The 21,225-nt window shown below is 38.8% G+C and overlaps 1 protein-coding gene across 3 annotated transcripts in view; it reads right to left on the reverse strand.

Moving 5' to 3' along the window:
* TTC29 (tetratricopeptide repeat domain 29) overlaps positions 1-21,225 on the reverse strand; it is a gene marked incomplete at its 5' end in the record, with an annotated part of 206,005 nt that overhangs the window by 62,641 nt on the left and 122,139 nt on the right. For all 3 annotated transcript variants that reach the window (XM_084627078.1, XM_084627076.1, XM_084627077.1), the window contains 2 exons: positions 11,096-11,327; positions 16,872-16,995. In XM_084627078.1, the coding sequence (XP_084483204.1) occupies positions 11,096-11,327; positions 16,872-16,995 (356 nt within the window). The remainder of the gene's footprint in view (positions 1-11,095; positions 11,328-16,871; positions 16,996-21,225) is intronic.

The raw sequence follows: 21,225 nt of genomic DNA on the forward strand, positions 1-21,225 counted from the left end.
AAGCAACACTTATGGAACAAGAAGGACCTAGACAAATTGGAGGATTGGGCCAAAAGGAATCTGATGAGGTTCAATAAGGATAAGTGCAGGGTCCTGCACTTAGGACGGAAGAACCCAATGCACAGCTACAGACTAGGGACCGAATGGCTAGGCAGCAGTTCTGCGGAAAAGGACCTAGGGGTGACAGTGGACGAGAAGCTGGATATGAGTCAGCAGTGTGCCCTTGTTGCCAAGAAGGCCAATGGCATTTTGGGATGTATAAGTAGGGGCATAGCGAGCAGATCGAGGGACGTGATCGTTCCCCTCTATTCGACATTGGTGAGGCCTCATCTGGAGTACTGTGTCCAGTTTTGGGCCCCACACTTCAAGAAGGATGTGGATAAATTGGAGAGAGTCCAGCGAAGGGCAACAAAAATGATTAGGGGACTGGAACACATGACTTATGAGGAGAGGCTGAGGGAGCTGGGATTGTTTAGCCTGCAGAAGAGAAGAATGAGGGGGGATTTGATAGCTGCTTTCAACTACCTGAAAGGGGGTTCCAAAGAGGATGGCTCTAGACTGTTCTCAATGGTAGCAGATGACAGAACGAGGAGTAATGGTCTCAAGTTGCAGTGGGGGAGGTTTAGATTGGATATTAGGAAAAACTTTTTCACTAAGAGGGTGGTGAAACACTGGAATGCGTTACCTAGGGAGGTGGTAGAATCTCCTTCCTTAGAGGTTTTTAAGGTCAGGCTTGACAAAGCCCTGGCTGGGATGATTTAACTGGGAATTGGTCCTGCTTTGAGCAGGGGGTTGGACTAGATGACCTTCTGGGGTCCCTTCCAACCCTGATATTCTATGATTCTATGATTCTAAGATCTCCTTTAGAGCAAATAACCCAACTATTCCATTTTCTACTTGCTTCTTTAGCTCAGTTAGGTATGCCTATCAAATAGGCACAAATAAAGGAAATGGTTGGACTAAGTTGTCATAATAAGAAAGGTAGGTCTGATAACAACATACAAGTACTGCATATAAACACCATAAGTAGACTTTAGTTTTATCAGTAAATGTCAGTATACATCAACTCACTGTACACACACTCAAACCAATGGAAAACTATTTCTATCAGTAATAGAAATGTACAAATAAGTAAAGTAATAAAAATGCTGCTTGAGAACGTAGAGTTTTATTTAAGGATATTTATTTTGTATATTTTGAGATATGATGTGGATAATTTGTGTTTTAATGGATATAAAATTTACTTTTTTGAATTTCAACGTCTATTAAATAATTATTGTCTGACCCCCCTGCTGTCTACCCCACACAATTTCTAGCAACTGAAAATTTACAATCGATAAAATATAAATGCTTTTCACCCATAGTTTTGCACAACTGTGAAAATTAAAATCAAAATAAAAATCGATTTCTGCCAAGTTTAACCATAGGGTACATTTTATAATTACACTTGTCAGAGTTGCTGAGGTCAAAAACTAAATGTATAAAAAAATTGAAATTAATCTCTTGACCTAGCCTGCCCAGCAAGCAAAACCTTCACTAGACTGGCAGAAGAAAAGAATGAAAATTTCTTATTTATCTAGGTGTTAGGCCTTCTCAATACAGTCACTGCCCATTTGGAAGTGCACTTGGAAGTGGGCAGACCTAGTTCTTGTATAAATGGGATGGATAATTTGTTTGAATAACGGCATTTATTAAAAAAATATTGAAAATGTTACATTATTGCATAGAGAAATAGCTCTAAGGTACAAACCATCAGTCATACTATTAAACTGACTTCATGAGTCAGTTTAAAGATATGACTGATGGCTTGAACTTCAAAGCTATTACTGTATGCTGTAACATAACACACTCTTGAAAATCTGTTTTTGGCCAAACCATTTTAAAAAATATGTTTTACATATTTGCTTCCAATGTCATAAATCAGAGATGAGCAGGTGCCATTAATATACATTATTTGTTTGTTACATTGGATTAATATTCCTTTTTAATATGTTTTTTGCTTATATTAGTTTTTGTTCCGGCAGACATCAATTTTTGTTTTAAATTCATGATTCACTTTACAGTTTCAATGTTATCGTTACAATTTGACGAGCTACCATCTCATTTACATTATCATGTAAAAATCCATGAGAAGACCGTAAATTCTCAGAATCTACTTATTTTCCATGACCAAATGTTAAATGTTTAGAATTTGTAGAAGTTGACGATTTAAATTTACTATGCAGTCTATGGGCCAGATCTCAAATAGGTGTAAATCAGTACAGCTTTATAGATTATTCATAAATAATAGCATTATAAAGCTATTAATTTCTCATTTGTTAGCAAGGATCAGAAATATTCAAATTCAGACCTTAATCTCACATGTCCAAAGGGGTAAGAATTAAAGAAGTAGACAAGAACATAGAGAGTTATGACCATTTCATGACCTCAATGGAACTATGCTGAATTACTCCAACAGAGGATCTGGCCCATACGCTTCATAGTAAATTGCATCTTTCAACTTCTAAAAATTCTAGAAAGTTAAAATCTGATTATTAAAACTAAGCAGAGTCTAATGATTATGGATCTTCTCAGAAGTTACTACAGCTTTTTTCAGAATGGTAATATAAATGAAGTTATTTCCTTCAAGCAGGAAATGGAAAATAGCACCATTGAAACAGATTAGTAGAATAGAAAGAGCTCTTATCATTTGCTTAGTTCACTGTGAAAGATATAAAAATGAGTGAGGATAGTTGGAGAGTCAATGGTTTATGTTACCTAGAGACTAACATGATCTATGTGACATCTACTTGGAAGACCATTGCTGCTTTGTGAGCTAATGGTATGCTTACAGGTCTCTGAAGTGAGCATAAATGCACAGCTTTTACAGCTTGTCTATTTCATTTATTTGATCAGTCTGTTTTAAAATCACATTTATCCTTTCAACAAGACACAAGATGGAAAAGGCAAATCTGGAAATTCCATACTAGTCAGATCGTCTCAGGGTTGCAGCATAAAGATTTTATTTGAAAGGCTATGTTGCTATCTGTAGACATCGTTGGTTAGTGTTATACAAGCAGCTTTCCTTTTTCAAAAACAAAAAAGGGGAAATGGCCATGGGTTCAATCAGTGACTGTCCCAGTTCTCTAACTCTGTCCCAGAACGAACTGTGATATTGAAGTATGAATATGAAAATGTAGCCATATACTATTTATTAATTTTCTGCTAAGAATTCAATAGGATACAGTCAAGTTTGCTGAGGAATCTTTTTTTGTGCAAATCTATAGGGTTGCATACAAAGTTTTCATTATTTCAGAGTACAGCATTTAATTGTAATTATTGTTCTTTCAGGAAGGAAGCAAGTCTGGAGATTACTTTTTAGAAGATCTAAGAAATATTTTATCGTCAGTCATGGTTAGTTCTGCCATGGTATGACACAATGCTAGTTGTAGCACCCTGGTCACTGAAGTTGCTGCAATAGAGAGAAGACTGTAGGCTTAACTGGAATCAATCAACTGTTACTGGTGGGGATTACTGACATTTGGTGGCAACTGATGGGCTAATAAACTGATTGGCTGAACAATGGGAAGATATAGGATTGAGAGTAACTCGGAGAGTGAGCTGGGTGGAGGAAAGGAGAGGAAGCTGTGTGAAAGCTCCTCCTGTTGTTGCTGTATACCTGTGCTATGTCCTGCCATGTTTGGAAACTGAGGATTAAAGACACACATGGTGGAAAAGAAACTGTGTGTGTTTGTGAGCAGACCACAAAATCCAATGCTGCTCACGGGGTAGCATGAGAAGGACTCTGTGACATGTGGGACTTGTCTATGATCTTAACCCTCTTGGTGAAGAGAAAGAACCTTGAGAGGTGACCTCTGTGAGGGCAGGGGAGCAATGGATTAGATGCTGCATTGGTTAATTGAACAACAAAAAGAGAGGTAGAATACCTCGCAGACAGAGGCATGTACTTCTGGGTTGGCAGGCGGAGCAGCAGTGGGCACTGTAGGAGTTTATCTCAGTGTACAGCAGCAGCTCCTGCAGATTGGTGAGTTCCAGTAAAGGAACTGGAAATCAGGCAGTGGAACTTTGACTATGTAAGATGACCCCAGGCATCACCCTGATGGGTTTTTTTGCTAACTTGTGAGCCGGTGGCTATCAGTGCTGGATGGGACGAGGATGGCTGGGCACTATGGCTAGCCCCTTATCTGACCAACAAGGCTCAAGAGGCTTATATGGCACAGAGAGCACCAAGCCAAAGATTATGATATGCTGAAGGCCACTATTCTGGACAGGGTGGGCCGGTTGTCAGAAAAATACTGTCAAAAATCAGAATAGCCAGATGGAATGATGGGATATGTCCCAAGACTTTTGTGCAAAAGTTATCTGACTGGGCCAATTGGTGGTTGAGGTCAGACAGACAGGACACAGAGGCATAAGGGGCTCAATTATATATGAGCAGTTTATGCAGAGCCTCCCCGAAGCTGCGAGAATTTGGGTCCGAAGTCATCAGCTGGAATCACTAAGGGGTCACATAAAACTAACAAAGGAGTATATGGAAGCAGATTTTCCATGAAAAGAGTTCCATTCCCCTACACTAGGGACAGGGGAATGGATGGTTGAGGAACCACCTTCATCGAAGCCTAGGAAGGGGATGCAAGAGGCAAACAAGAGTGTCCACAGCACCCGCTTAGTGGCTTGTTACCGATGTGGTGGCAAAGGACATTTAAAGGAAGACTGCCCATACATGGACTGTGGGTTCATGGAGTTTTGTGGGTGGGTGGGGGCATAAAAGGCAGGACTAGGACAATGACAGTTCCTGCCAAAGTAGGCTGGAGAATCACATGGGGTGTGGTGGATTCAGCAGTCACGTGTAACCTTGTATGAAATACCTTGGTTAAACTGCAGTGGCAACAGAATGGGGAGACAATAACAATTCACTGTCTACATGGGAAAAAGAATACTTATGCCCTGGCAGTCGTTCCACTGGAAGGAGAAGGAAAATTTTAAGTGGCAGAGAGTGGGTGTGGTAATATTGTTGCCGTGTGCAGTGATGATAGGAACTGACTGGACTCTGTCCCCTTATGTAAAAAGAGCGGAAGACAAAGAGGGAGATCCAAACAATGGGTCTGCATAAGGAAATCTCAATGGTAGGCCCTCCAGGTAATCATCCAGGTGCACTGTGAAATGATTCTAGACTACAAGCTCAGAGAGAATAACATGCTGGAGGACTTGAGAGGAAGAGGGAGGGGGAAGTGGATTCATGGGATGTGGTGTAATCACACACCGGACCAGAGACACATGAATTAGGCCAGGTGGGTCCAATCAACCAATTAAGCAGCAAACAAGGGAGATTTAGGCTGTGTGGAGAGCCTTGATTAGAAAGAAGCTCACCTGTGAGGGAACAAGCAGGAGCTTCTACAAAGCCAGGAAGCTCGCAATAGTGTAGAGAGGCTGCAGGAGTGACAGGGGCAGGGAGGCAGGCATGAGAAAAACCTGATGCTACTTGAGCAGAAAGACTTTGGAGGACTCTACCCCAGAAGAAACAACCACTTAGTCACCTAGCCAAAGGGCTGAGTCATGAAGAGAAAGCTGCAGGTCCTGGAGCAAGAGAGGAGCTTCAGAGTGAGAGAAAGACAGAGAGTGACAAAGTGCAACTGCAGGAAGAGGCATTGGCATGGCAGAGCTAATTCCCAGAACGGTCAGGAGGAGGCACTGTCCAGTGGTGAATAGTGTGCCCTTTCACCATCCAAGAGAGAAAGATCAGAGTAACCCAGCACAGGAGAGCAGAGGTTTGGCCAACTGCCAGGAGAAGCAAGCTGGGGAAAGCCCCAGGATGAAAGACATACCAAGGAGGGAGAGAAGGGTCTTGATAAAGCGGCCTTGGCAGGTGAACTTACCTGAGCCTGGGGCAAAGTAAGTCAAGGGAGGAGAGGAATCCTGACATTGAGGCCCTGAAGGGACAACTTACTAGAGTAGATATAAACCAGAGGAAAAGGAAACTAGAGGAAAGGCCCATAGAATGCAACTGGTGTGATGACCTATGGGCAGAGATGGACACAAGGGGGAAATCTCCTTTCTCTGAGTTTACGTCTTGTGGATGGAAGGCAGGAGACCCTCACCAGCAGCCCATGGAAGGCCAGTCTGAGAGGGCCCAGGAAACCCCAACAGAACCCCAGACCTGTAAAGAGAGTAGGGCTCAGACTAGAAAGGCCAGAAAAGGTCTCAATTGAAATAAGGGAGGGGGAGCTATGTGACAGAGTGCTAGTTGTAGCATCCTGGTCACAAAGGATGTTACAGGCCTATTTGAAATAAATCAACCTGTTCCTAGTGGAGTTACTGACAACTGGTGGCAATTGTTGGGCTACTGAGATAATTGGCTTAGTAATGGGAGGTTACAGAATTGGGAGGAACAGAAAGTAAAGGGAGAGCTCAGATGGAGGAGAGAAAGCTGTATGAAAGCTCCTTCTGCTGTATACCGGTGTTATGTCCCGCCATGTTTGGAAACTGAGGATTAAAAGGTACCTGTAGGGTAAGAAGAAACAGACTATGTGTGTCCGTGAATAGGAATCCACAAAAACAGACTAGGCAGTGCTGCTCACAGGGTAGTGTGAGAAGGACCCTGTGATACATGGGTTACCTCTTGGGCTTTAACATGGATCAGATGCAGATCTGAGTGTCTTTTTGCTGCCATCTTGTATTAATAACTTCTTATATATGCCTCTGTTAAAGGTTAGTAAAGACACACTTGGAAATTAGGATGGCATTAAATAACTTTCTTACTGCTTGGGTCAGAAATTAAGGATATTGATATACTAATGAAGGAAACATGTCTCTGTTCTCGGACAATCCCATCTCTGTTGTCCATGAAACTTTGGTCAAAGTATCCATTTTATTCATTAATTTTGAGGAAAGTTCAGTAATTGATGGTTCATCTTGTTGGGTTCTTGAAATAACTGATGAAGAAAATGAATACAGATTGAAAGTATAGAGAACAGGGAAGAAAGGAAAGGGTGATCTGGAAATTCTTGAGTTTAAGTGTCATAGTTTGTGAACAGAACAACTAATGAGTTCACTCAAGAATACAGAAGCTAAATTTTTAGCTATAATGATGCATACAAAACAGTTGGAAATGGAAACTTCCAACATGCTTTTAAAGGGCTCACTGCACCCCTGCTTCCTTGTATTATATTTCTCTGTGGATAAGGAGGGCCACTAAACGATATCTTTAATTCTCTTATCCTTAATTTGACTGAGAATAGTCTTGCAGAGTATCAGTCTGATCTGTTTGCAACATTAACTAGAAGATACTATCATATTAGCCCAGAGAAATTTCCAAAATAAAGTGACAACTGAAAATTCATCGGAGAGTGTATAGATATTACAATTAGAAGATAGGATGATGTCAATGCTTGAAGCAGAAAGCTGGTGAGTCTTAATACTGAATTCATGCCAAAACTATTGCTTTGCCACACAAAGATATTCCAAAATGTAATGCCAGCACCATATACCGATTTGGCAAGAAAAATGCAGAGAATGCTACAGATTGTGTTGACAGCGTGACATGATGTTTTCTTGGATGTAGTCTGGGTATCATGAGAGTAAGCCTGGAGACACTAATGAGAAAAAGGATACAGCACTGGAAGAGCTGCTAAATATGCAGTAGTCACAGGATGCCTGGAGCTTGCTGGAACTAGAGTGGTAATTTTGACATTAAAGCAGCATAGTGTGAATTGGCCAGAGAATCTTGAAGCAAAGGGATTCAAGAAGGTCGAATTTGTTTCTCATACCACACTTGCAAAGGAGTTTTCAAATTCTATGATTTGAATGGAGTTTTCAAATCATATTCTGTTTACAGAAATGGAGTTTTCAAAACATATTCTTGTTATCACCAAGTTCTACATTTAGGAAGCAGGAGGGTCCCAAGCCAGATGGTAAACACAGATCAGAAGTTCAGAGCATTCAAAAAACAAGTTGAATAAACCCAAATTACTGGTTTCCATACTATAAAATGATTGGCTACTACCACTTTTAGTTGGCCCTTAAAAGCAGCCAAAACAAGACCTGAATTTTTAGGTAAACAGTCTGAATCTGGGGAGTTGGCGAAGACAAGATATCTATGCTGCTGTTGTGAACTCTCATTACGGAGTTCTTCCTCTTCCATTCTTCCTCTACCGTTTTTGTAGCCGACTTCCTGCATTCCACTGGAAACTGTCCCACATTGTCAGAGCATTGAAGAGCCACATTAAGAGGTGCCAAGATGCATACTCTCAGATGGAATAAGTCTGGATCTCCCTGGGGAATCTGACTTTACCTGTAAGATGAAAGGCCTGGTGACAGAGGAAGAAAGAAAGCTGGGTCTAATGGCATGGTCAGGAGATTGGAAGATCACAATTGAGCAAACTCTCTGATGCTAAGCAAATACCTTTCTCTTGACTGTGGAAATATGTGGAATTGAGGGAAGGAAAATAACTGGTTGTGACTTAAGTCTAGAGGGAACATACAATCAGAGAACCTGGATGCCTACCAGCTCCTACCAATCCCAAGGACATTTGATATAATAGAATCTATATGTGGAAAAGATCTATTAGATCATTCAGTCCATCACTATGAAGATGCAGAATTGTTTCCTATAGTGCATTTTCTTGTGCTTGACCTTGTAGCTAGGCAGATCTACACTGGAGTTCTACAGCACTGCTGTCTTCAAAGAGCACTTGAGCTGATTGTAAAGTTTTTAGATTGTCTGCAGGAGACTAGCTTCCCCCATCAAATGAATAGCTGTAAGAAAGTTATGAAGGATGCACCAATCCCACAGGGTTCTGTCTTCATAATACAGTTTAAGTGAGAGTCCTGCCCCAAATGGTTGAGAATACATGGCTCTTGAGTTGTACATCTGAGTTTATACTACTGTATCTGAGTATACTGAATTGTGAATCAACTGCCAAATACATGAACCCTGCTCTTAATGCCAGGCACACTGCACTAAGTTACAATACACTGATGCAAACTCTGGGTTTCTCTGGCTTTATACAAAATATTAAGATATTCTCGAGAACTCTCCATTACAGCCCAAATGCCTATCACCACTTCTGGAGAGGTTTAGGGGAAAAAATCCTAAAGAATGTTTGAAGACACTATCCATCAGATGAGGGGATCTTGCATTGAATGATGATCAGCTGCTGACTTCTGGTTTGCCATTTGCACTCAACCAAGACTGTAGGTTTCTCACGATCAGCACGTGTAATGTATTCCCATCAATGCAAGAAGCCATAAGACCTCAGAAAAATTATCCTTTCCCCCCCACACCTGACTGAAAATTTATAGAAGCATTATTTCTTTGAATGTTTAATATTTCTTGTGGAGCTAAAAGGCAGTAACCACTGACGCATCTAGACTGGTCCCTATGAGTGTTAATTTCTATGTCTGGGTAAAGATGGACTTTATTGATTCCTGAGCAGGAAGCAAACTTTGTATAGTGAACGAAATGTGGAAGAATGCCTCTCAGGCTGAGAGCACTAAACCAGTCCTGTGAACTGATAAAAGACATGGTGGCTACCAGTGTCACCATACAAAAACTGAACCTTGAAACAAACTTGTTCAATACAGAACAAAGACCCTTTCCCTTTGGAGTGAGAAATTTTCTCATGTAATCAGTGCCTTGAACATTCTGCAATTCCATAGAGTTTGCAGCAGAATCTCCTATTTGCTCACTCCTTGCCAGACAATTGTGTTAAAGCTTTCACTTTAACCACCGCCTCCTGCATCTATCCCACGTAGTTGTTTTATAACTTTGAATACGTGGCCCAAGTGTAAATAGATATGCTGTTGCCTTCTTGGATCTGCAGACATCCTTAACATAGCTCAGAAGTGTGAACAGCCATAATCATCTCAGTGAGATATGGAACTCAAACCTAATGATAATTTAATTGTTAACTCTTTCACTGCTGGTCATTTGAGCAGAAATATCCAATTATATCATAGCATCCCACAAATCTCAGTTGCCTCCCATGCTTTCCCAGGTATCAACACCCAACTGTCTCCAATTCAGCTGCCAAAATCTTCAGCAAGAAAACTCCTAACCAATTATTTTCATATGAAAATTACAGTAGAAATTACACTTAGGTGTCCTAATTCTATTAAAGGGAAAAAGAGGACAAACAAGAAAACACAGACAGAATGATCCTTTGCCTATGGGAGTAAAAAAAGAAATTGAGGCACTTTCCTTTGTAAATGGCATTTTTGCAGATTCAAACATTTACTGCAAGGGAGTATTATGCAGTTTGCCACAAATGCCATTCCTTTCTAGATTATTCCAGGTGCATATTCTCCCAAGCACGGGAATCCGCAGAGGAAATTATTTCCTGAGAATACACAGTAGGCTTATCCTCAGGAAAATAGCATTAACACTTTAATGCCTAAATGAGATTACTAGAGATAACAAGGAACTAGACAGCTAGTACTGTATTATCACTCTTCCTTTCATTAAAGAAGACAGAAGGAAATAAGAAAAACTTAAGAAAATTTAAAACAGTGAAGGAAAGATCCATCCCACTTCACCCACATTTACCCTATTTGAAACAAGAAATTACACTAGGGAAATGGGAAAAACCTTTTTTTAAGTTCCTTTGGTCAAGTGATATCAGTGGTGTGGGCAAAGATGCCAAAAATGTGCTTGAGTGCTCAGGGTTATAAGAAGGCCACCATGCTAGGGAGAACTAAGAAAGTATTTCTTATTCTTAATAAGAGAGTTTATATTAACCTTGTAAAAACAGACTACAGGAGAAGATTTTTTAAGTTTCAGCTCATCATCATTTGATTAAACTGACACATCACTCATTTGCCTGTAATTGTGATGATTTGAAAAATAGCATTGTGAATGTTAGAGTTAGCATTTGAAATAGGTTACCACTATCTGTTTCTTTTCTATGTATTGTTTAAACCTCTTTTAATTAAATTTTTTAAATAAGTGCACAACGAAGCGCACATCCAACCTCCATACAGTACAAGGGAAATCCAATAGGATTAAGCTCAGCAAATAATTTAATAAAACTCTACAAGAAAAATGACTTAACCATTAAGGACAATGCAGCACTAATGCGTTTCATAACCAATGTCTTACCAACTGTAAAAGGGTCAGTGCACATGTCACTTCTGTTCTCCTTCCATGCCAGCAGGTACTCAATGCTGACGTGATCTGCAGCGTCTATATGACTGTTAACTGCCACCATCATGTTATGAGCTTTTGCGATGCCGTAATAAACCTTAGTTTCATTCACCACGGGCAAGTCAGTTAGGGTGTTTGCTGCCTCAAAAGCCTGATTGAAATATTCACATGCTTTGTAATAGTTCCCCTAATAAGGAAGAGAAAAGCGAAGAAGAGGTTTTTACATTTTTTTTTAACTAGCACATCTTTAACCTAGTGCTTTGTACTTCCCCCTTCACAAGCGTAAAGAAGCCACAGCTGTTATTCCACCCCCAAAATGATTCACTGTGTGATCTTGGAAAAAAATCACACCTCTCTGCCTCAGTTTCCTAATCTGTAAAATGCAGATAATAGGACTTACTTACCTGTCTCTCTGGGGAACTGTATTTATTAGTCTCTGTTCATATAGCATTTTGAACATGTAAGCTTCTATATAAATGGTAAATACTATTTCTGATTATAGCTGAGCCACTCAGTAACAGTAACCAGAAATTCAATACATTCAACATCCTTGGAAAAGGATAAAAACTAGCATGGTGACACTAACATTTAGAAACAGGGATTTTTTTCTTTTAAGAAACAAGGAAGTTAGTCAAAACTCCTACAGTCAAAAGTACAGAAATTAAAATTTTTGGAAATAATAATAGTGTCTCTGAATGCATGCACTCTATACCAAAAAAAGGGAAACAGGAGGGCAAGATGTAAACTCCTATGGGTAAATGGCAAGGCTAAAGAGGTTATTCAAGCCACAGATTTCCTTCAGAAAATGGAAATCTAACACTAGTGGAGCCAAAATAAAGGAGCATAAACTATAGCAGGCAGTATGTAAGAAGGAATTAGTAGGGCTAAGGTGGAATTTGAAGAGCAAATAGCTAAAAGAAATAAAAACAAATAAGAAGTAATTCTTTAAATACATCAGAAGCAGAAAGACCGAGAGAACCCATGGGTCTGCACCACAGGGCAGTAAAGGGAGCAATTAAATAAAATAAGGACATTGCTGAGAAGGTAAATGATTTCTCTGCATCTATCTTCACCACAAAGCATGTTGGGGAGATGCCTACACTGGACCTATTCCTTTCTGGTAATAAAGACAAACTACAATCTAAGATGGATATGTCTAAGGAAGAGATGCTGAAACAAGCTGACAATTTAGAAGGCAATATATCACCAGGCCCAGATACAGCACAGAGTATACAGCACAGAGTTTCTGAAGGAACCTGAAATTGAAGTGGCTGAGTTGCCAGCAAATATATGGACTCCTCATAAAAATCAGATACTATAATAGAGGGTAGCAAGCGGCACACCGAAAGTTTTAAAAAAATAGGGTGCCACAAGATTCTGTACGAGCATCAGTGTTGTTTAATCTGTTTGTTTAGTTATCTGGAAAAGGGGGTGAGTAATAAGGTGGCAAATTTGCAAAGGACACAAAATTATTTCAGTTAGTCAAGACCACGGAAGACTGGGAGGAACTTCAGAAGGACCTAATCAAAGTCGGTGAATGGGCAACATGATGGCAAATGCAATTCAATGTTGAAAAATGCCAAATAATGCACATTGGAAGGTATAATTTGAATTACTTAAACACTTATTGGGCTATAAATTAACTGTATCAGCTCAGGAAAAAGAGCCAGGCATCCATATGAACATCTCAGTGAAGACATCTGCTCAATGTGCAGCAGCCTTAAAAATAAAATATAATATATTAATAAAACCAAACAAAATGTTAGGATGCATAAGGAATGAGATGGAAAAGAATACCCAAACTATTATAATGTGAGATTATATAAATAAATGGTATGCCCTGGCTTGGAATACTGTGTTCAGTTCTATTTACTCCACCTCAAAAAAGATACAGCAGCAATAAATGAGGTTCAGAGATATATCATGAGAATGACTAGGGCCATGAAAAAACTACCCTACGAAGAGAGAGTAAAAAAAATTGAACAGCCTACACTAGACAGGAGATAAGATATGACATGATAAAAGCACACCAAACAACAAATTGTACAGAAAAGATATATTGGGAAGATTCTTTCCCATGATACAAAAAGCAAGGGGGCATTTGATATAACTGAAAGGCAGCAAATTCAAAACTAATTAAAGGAAATATTTTTTCACACAGTGAAGAGTTAGCCTGTGAAACTCATTGCCACAAGATATCATGGAGGCCAAGAGTTTAAGATTTAAAAAAGAGATTGGACATTGATATGAGTAACAAGAATATCCAAATTACAATCGTAAATATTTTAAAAATAGATAAATGTTTTGGAAGGGATATAAAGGATCAAGTGTTAGGGCATAAGCCAAACTTTAACTAGTGGGGTTAGATTGAAACATTCCCTGCGGGCAAATTATCATATAACTGCCTATTACAGGCTTTTTGTGTTTTTGTCTGAAGCAGCTGAAACCGGCCACTGACCAAGAACACGTACTAGATAGACAACTGGTCTGACCCAGTATGGCAATTCCTATGTTCCTATTATTAGCAGCCATAGTGGATCAGTTTCCATTCCTCAAACCCTCATGGAATTCTGTAGCCCTTGATGGGTACATCCTTCCTGACACACAAGTCTTTTTCAGAGATGTCACCTGCTTGACCCCTTTACTTTTAACTTGACTAAGTCCCTCCCTGAAGATTTCAATTCCCCTGTGCAATTGTGGAGTCTGGTTAGACTGTTAGAGGTTTTGAGGGCTTCCTGGTGGGAAGGAGCTATGGGTAGGATGTGACTTTTTTATGCACACAAAAACTCATGAGCATGGTCAGCACTGTAAAAAGGAAAAGTGTATTTCTGATGTTAAATATGCATCTTAATGGGATATGATTTAAAAACCACCAATCACTAGAAAAAATTCTTCAGTGACAGAAGTAGCAACCTGGCTTGCATATTGGAGCAGAGAGTTCTTTTAATTCAGATAATCCCGCACTATTTTACTGTGGACAGTTCTTTCCTCAATTTTTGTTGAGACTAACTAGGATTTAGAACCATCAGAATTTGTTTAGTCTTGCAAAATCACTCCTATATTTATGCTAAGAGCTAATACTAGCCTAAGGCTAGTTAAACTACATTTATTTGATATATTCCAATAAAATAAAATCTTATTTCCTATCAAGTAGAAATATAATTTGCTATTGATGTTTCAAGTAGTATGATTTCTAAAACTAAACAATAACAGCAATAACTGTAACAAGAAAAGCAACACATCCCTTAAAAATGAAACAAATGAAGGAAAGAACTCTGCAGAGCAGATATATGCTTTTGCTTTAGTATTTTTAATTTCAGGAGACTTATACACAGTTTCAGAAAGACAATTTGAAAAGAGACGTCATTTAACATAATGCAATGAACTCTCACTATACATGTTTTTAGTTTTAAAGAAATATTGCCATATTTTTAAAGTAATTTATTTTACAAAAATCCCCAAGAATATTAAAAAGTCATCTTCTCTCTCTGTATTTCTTTCTTTTTGTGATATCATGATTCAGTGCTGAGACACCAATCAATTCTGAATTCTGATATCACAAACAGAACTTAAGAAGAACATGTATAGGAGAAGGCTAGTTCTTCCAGAAGATCACTTTGAATGCAGTTGGTAATCAACAATGATGGCAGAAGAATGTAAATGGCAGTTAACCAGAGTCTGAGTTAAATATTTTGCAATACTTGCCTGAACTGTGGAGGGGAAATATTTAACCCTACTGTTGATATAAACCTATTTTATTCTGCCTTCCAAATCCACTAAACTACAATAAAGGTACATTTTAAATATATTTCTTAGATATCTTGCAGATTCTTTGGCTTTCAAGATCATTTTTATAAAGGCAGAGTCTTTTGAATTTGCATTAAGGAGCAAAGCTTTAAGTGAGAATATCGTAAAATTGAAGTCCCAGGTTAATTCAAAGATTACAGCATAGACTTTGTATCATTGCTTAAGCAACACCACAGGACAATAACCTTTACATTGGGAATTCTGTATAAGATAAAACATAAAAGTAAGGAGTCACTTGGGGGTTGCAATTTCTAAGGTGGACATGCAGCCTGTAGAATAAATTAAAAGAACATTATTTAGGTCACCAAAACAAGCACTTGAAAGTTAGGAAATACCAGATTTATGGTTGCTGCATACCCATAGAGTTCCCCCACTTTTTCAGCAATATGGTAGCCTTAGCTCAGAAATGCTCTTAGTAATTTAAAACTTCATTTTCAGTATTTATATAGAATTTATTCATGGTGAAAGTGCCTTTCCACCTTCTGCAACTAGCAGGGTTGAGCAAGATGGGTACAATTTTCTTTTATTACTTATCATTTCAACATGATTCCATGTATCATTTCAACTTCAAAAATGTTTTAAAAACAATTGGTATCAAATATTTTTTTCTGAATACTTGTTTGAGTTTTATTTGTCCCTGTATGGGCAGCTGCACTGGCATGGAAAGAAAGGCAGCTAGTGCCTTCATTTGGGGTTTCACCAGAGGAGGACAGATTTCAGAGCGGTAGCCGTGTTAGTCTGTATCAGCAAAAACAATGAGGCATCCCTGTGGCACCTTAGAGACTAACAAATTTATTTGGGCATAAGCTTTCGCGGGTTAAAACCCACTTCATCAGATGCATGGAGTGTAAAATACAGTAGGCAGGTATAAATAGACAGCACAACTCCCATCTTTTCATGTACTGTGCATTTATACCTGCCTACTATATTTCCTCTCCATGCATCTGATGAAGTGGGTTTTAGCCCACAAAAGCTTATGCCCAAATAAATTTGTTAGTCTCTAAGGTGCCACAAGGACTCCAGAGAAGGACAGTTTTAAGTAACAAGCCTACTTCAAAAAGAAGCTGTCTGGGAGATATGTTAAATCAGCGTATTTCATGGTTACCCCAACCTTGCCTTGTCCAGCATTGTCTATTTTCTGGTTTGCACAGACCAAATCAAGGCCATCAAGTAGAATGGGTATGAGTGTACGTGAGCACGTGTGTGTGGAAAAAGATTTTGCGTTACTGATACACTCCCCCGGAGGACTTTCTCATTCAGGAAGTCACTTCCTGAATTATGCTGGCAGAGCACACATAGCAAATTAGGCTAAAAGGTTTAAATCTCCACCAGTGTAGTAGGTTAGAATTTTTATTTGTCCATTTGTTAATTTTCAAAGAGCAGTAGTTATACTGTACAGTTGTATACTATAAGATATTTATTTGTGATTTAATTGTTAATTTGCATAGATGTGCCCAAGCTGCATATCTGGATCCAGACTATTGTCAGAGTTGAAATATAGGGGTGGTTTGGATTTGGGGTTTTGGTTTGACTCATTATAGAATTGCATCCTTATTGTGAAATTTGGATCTGGGTTTAGGAACACATTTTAACGTTACCCAAAAGTGTTCAGATTTAGAGTTCCAGTTCACAACCATACCTAGTCATTTGGCAATATAGGAGACATTCCTATATGAATCAATACATTCATCAGATTTCTGATGGGACAGTCTCTCATACAAGAACACAGATTTTGACCCTGAATTACAATCAACTCTAGGTTTCAGAGTAACAGCCATGTTAGTTTGTATTCGCAAAAAGAAAAGGAGTACTTGTGGCACCTTAGAGACTAACCAATTAAAGCTTATGCTCAAATAAATTGGTTAGTCTCTAAGGTGCCACAAGTAATCAACTCTAGGGCATCATCATTATAACTAATACTTACTCTTTCATTGTAAATATCTCCAAGGGATATGCATGCATCCACTAAACTTCGGCTTAGCTGAGCACTCTCGGCAACCGTCACAAACTTTTCCAAGTACTCAATAGCCTCAGTCACTTTTCCCTGACTAAAACAAATGACAAAGGTTGCAATTACATTTTTATTGAGGTTGTTTCTTCATACACTGCAATAGACTATAGTTGAGAATCTGTCAGTGCTTCCCTCAGCAGCCTTATTTTGAAGTAGTCTAGAAACTGTATTTACTAACTTGCTTTTGGGTGAAATTTGGAACCCAATTCTGTCCTCATATGCACATCTGCTACCTCTATGGAAGTCTGTAGGGCTGTGATACTCAGACTGAGACTTGCGAGCTGTAAGTGGCTCTTTACTGTGTCTCCTGCAGCTCTTTACAGCACATGATATTAAAACACTGTGTGATTTAATTATTAACCAATCTAAGTTGTTAGTCAATCTGGATGTTTTTACTATGTTATTAACCAATTGTAGCTGACAAGGGGCAGAATTAGGTCCTCTGTACACAAAAAGAAAAAAAAATACTTTTCCTAAATTGCCAGTATATTGTTGCATTATTTTTAGTACCAAGAATGAAAAAAATAGGTAGGCTATTATTTACAATGCTTGTCTGAGTTTCCAGTACTCTAAAATGATGTTTTATTTAATCAGCATCTGGTCACACATTTTTGTAGATAGGTCAGACCTTGCCTAGTGACCAAATTGAGAGAACATGCCGAGGGAGGGGACTAAGCATATTAGTTTGTCAGTGAGAAACTTGCTTTTATATTTTTCTGCCCCCATCACTCATGGATGCCACTTTTTCTGCCCCCATCACTCATGGATGCCACTTTTTGCTTTAGACTCCTTTCCCTTCTTGTACAGCAGCTGCAATATAATGACACTAACATTGTAGACCATAGAACTGGTAGCCTCCTTCAGGATGTAATGTTGCTGTTTGGCTGCACAGACCAAGGGTTGCTACAGTCATACAGGCTACCCTATAAACTGTGGATTGCAGGTGTCACCTCCAATTCCCACTGAGACTCAGGCTACTTGAGGTTACTCCCAATCTAGGATGAAAATTGGCTAATGACTTTGATAATAATATTTGCACATATCATTTTTAATAAAGCTGGCTATGTTAACAATATAGTATCTCTGCCCTCTAGGCCAGATGCTCGAGTTTGCTTGCGAGTGAAGCACTGCACTCTTTTTCTCTTTAAGGCGGAGTGTCACTGCAGCTGACCTCAATATAAGCCATGAACCTGAGTCTCTAATGTAGTAGTGCAGCATGCTATATGTCAACTCACCAAGCCAGCCAAAAAAATCCAGTCCTAATTTAGAATCTCACAAATTTAAGTTCCTGTAAGTGATGAAAAATAGTGATATATTTTCATACTATTTTAAAACACCTTTAAATTATATTCCTGCAACAAATGACTGACTGAGGCTTATTTAAGCTAATCCTTTTAATATAAACCATATTAGGGATATGTGTTTCCAGAATTTGATGGTGCTATGTCTGCTATGGTTCCTTAATTGGCTTATGCAAACAGAGTAATCAGAACAGTGAAGTTCCTGCCACTGAACAGGAAAAAACAGTGAAGCTTTGATGAAAATCTTTAATATTGCTGTGACCACTTCTAGATAAGTGGACTCAGCTGCACTATTGCAATCGGCTGCCAAAACATCCAGAATTTAACAGGGTGCTTAAAATGTTCAAGTGTTATGTTACAGTAAAGAACGTATTTTTAAATGAATAGAATTCTATTTATCAAAATTATTAAATGAACATATTTAAACAGCACTAGAATATGAAATGTACTGAACTGTAAACATTTGTCCAATGTCAAAAGGTTTCTGAATTTTAGAATTAGAAACATATTTGGAAACCTACTTTTCTTCCAAAGGGGAGAAAATCAAACATTTCCACACAGAAGCGTGGCACATGATTTATATAAGTTAAAGGACAAGGTTAAAGTGTTAGACAAATATTAATTCCAGTTTTTCTAGTTTTCTATATGCAGTGCACAGGTGCAACTTGAACAGCATATTATATGGTATAATCATTAAATCCATTCAACCAGACCTTAGAGAGTTAAAAACATATATTCTGAGGAAAAGAACTCCTCGGTCCAAAGGATGAGAATGAAACAGTGCAGAATATTTGTGTATCAAGGTGATTCCAGTTTCCAACTGGGAAAACAGGACTGTTAACACCCACATCCCCTGACAACTGTCCAATTATGTATATCACACTTGGCCTACTGTTTGCAGTAGAAGTAATCAATAAAGGATGTGGTTGAGTGAACATAGATTTTGGTTGAACCAATGCATGAAAACTTAATCATTTACTCAGAGTGGAGAAATCAAATAGAACAGAGATGAAACAGCCACTAAGGGGTTTGTTGAATGTGCCACCAAGTTTGTGGGCTAGTGACTGAAAGTAATAAGGCAAATGGAATCAGTGACAGGAGAAAATGTAAAAAGGTTTTCTTAATCTCATGAATTAATAGCAATGTTTTGATGTATTTTTGGTCATTTTTGGATATTTCATATCAAAGACCTTATGTTCCATTTATAGAAAATATAAACATTACTAGGACATATAATTTCTCTCAGGCAAAAGGAAATTAATTTGATTAATAACAAAAAGGTAATTCTCACAGTTAGAGCTTTATTTATGCCAACTACCAAAGAGCTCTGCTACTAGATGGTAGAATAGTCTTCCAAGGGAAGTTATGGAAGCCTATAGCTTGAGACATTTAAAACTAGTCCAGACAGATCACTAAAATATATTCTGTCAGAAACAACTCTGCACTGGACAGTAGGATGCACCTAATAATGTTATAAATAGGTCTTATCCACCTCAATCATCTATAATTTTATGGTTCTTTCAAAAATGCATATTTTTCAAAATTTCTACATGCTTTGTATAACTATACACATTCTGCTTCCTAAGATATTACCCTCCTATACTTGTGAGATATTCAGCTTTTTTACAGCACTGGCATTCATGACTCCATAGGGCAGTTAAGATTGCTTCAGTAAAAGGCATTACATACCTGTAGTACTCTTGTTTTCTCGATTCAGGCTAAATGAGCCAATGAAATTTTCTCTGCAAGTGTTAGGCATTATGGAGGCCTGAACCTTTTGTGATGTTGCTCAAGCAAGTCGTGCAAGGATGACTGAATCTGATGCACAAACCGAGTGTCCACAACAAGTCACTTGTTACTACAGAGGACACTGTCAGAGGTTATCTTGAAGGTGATGCCCTTATACCAGACTGCTCCTCAAATAATGATAGGCTTAGAAACCTCCAATCAGGCTTCAGTAGCATGGTTAGGATCTTCAAGACTCCATATAAAACTGCAAAATTTACAGGACCACAGGCTGGTTCTCAAGGCTTTTCCAGTCTTCTGGGATCTTTCCTGTCATCCATGACTTCGTAAATACTATTGCCAGTCACTCAGATTTCTTCTGCTAATTCCTTCAGTACGCTCGGGTGAATAGCATCCAGCCCTGTTGATTTGAATTCATTCAAATTGGTCAGAAGATCTCTGACGTGTTCTTTACTTATCCCATATTTACTGCATTCCTTCCCTTAACTTCATTAGTTGTCCGGTCACCTCTTATTTTTTTGTGAGAAGACTGAAGCAAAGCAGGCATTGAGCAGCTCTGCCTTCCTATCATCTTTCATTATCAGCTCACCTTCTCCACTGAGCAGTGGACCCACACCGTCCTTGATCGTTCTTTTTTTCTGACATATTTGAAGAACTCCTTCTTGTTGTCCCTAACATTTCTTGTCAGCTGTAACTCATTCTTTGCCTTGGGCTTTCCTGATTTTGTCCCTACACACTCATGCTATTCCCATGTATACTTCCTTGCTGACATGCCCTTCCTTCCATTTCCTGTATGTAGCCCTTTTGGTTTTTAGATAGTTAGAAGCTCCTTGTGCAGCCACATTGGCCTCCTGTGGCTCTTCTTATCTTTTCTCTCATCAGAATAGCTTGATGTTGACTTTGACTCCTTTTCTTCTTAATTGGTCTTTCCCTGGGACCTTGCCTACTATTTTTCTGAGTCGGTAGAAATCTGCTTTTCTGAAGGTTGTGAATCATGATGGGAAGTCATTCAAACCTTCACTGGTTCATCCAGTATTTTCCCAGTGGGATCATCCAGACACAGGTCAGAACAATAAGCACCCAAAGTTCTGTGTGAGAGTGAACGGGGACATACAATGTGTATCACATGCCCTTTTTCACATTGGGGAAAGCACTCCTTTACACCTGTCTTTCATTTCCCCTCATCCTCGCGAAATTGAGGAAGATTCAACAAAACAGAT

The sequence above is a fragment of the Lepidochelys olivacea genome (assembly GCF_965140295.1).
Source record: "Lepidochelys olivacea isolate rLepOli2 genome assembly, chromosome: 4".
NCBI classification, from domain to species: Eukaryota; Metazoa; Chordata; order Testudines; family Cheloniidae; genus Lepidochelys; species Lepidochelys olivacea.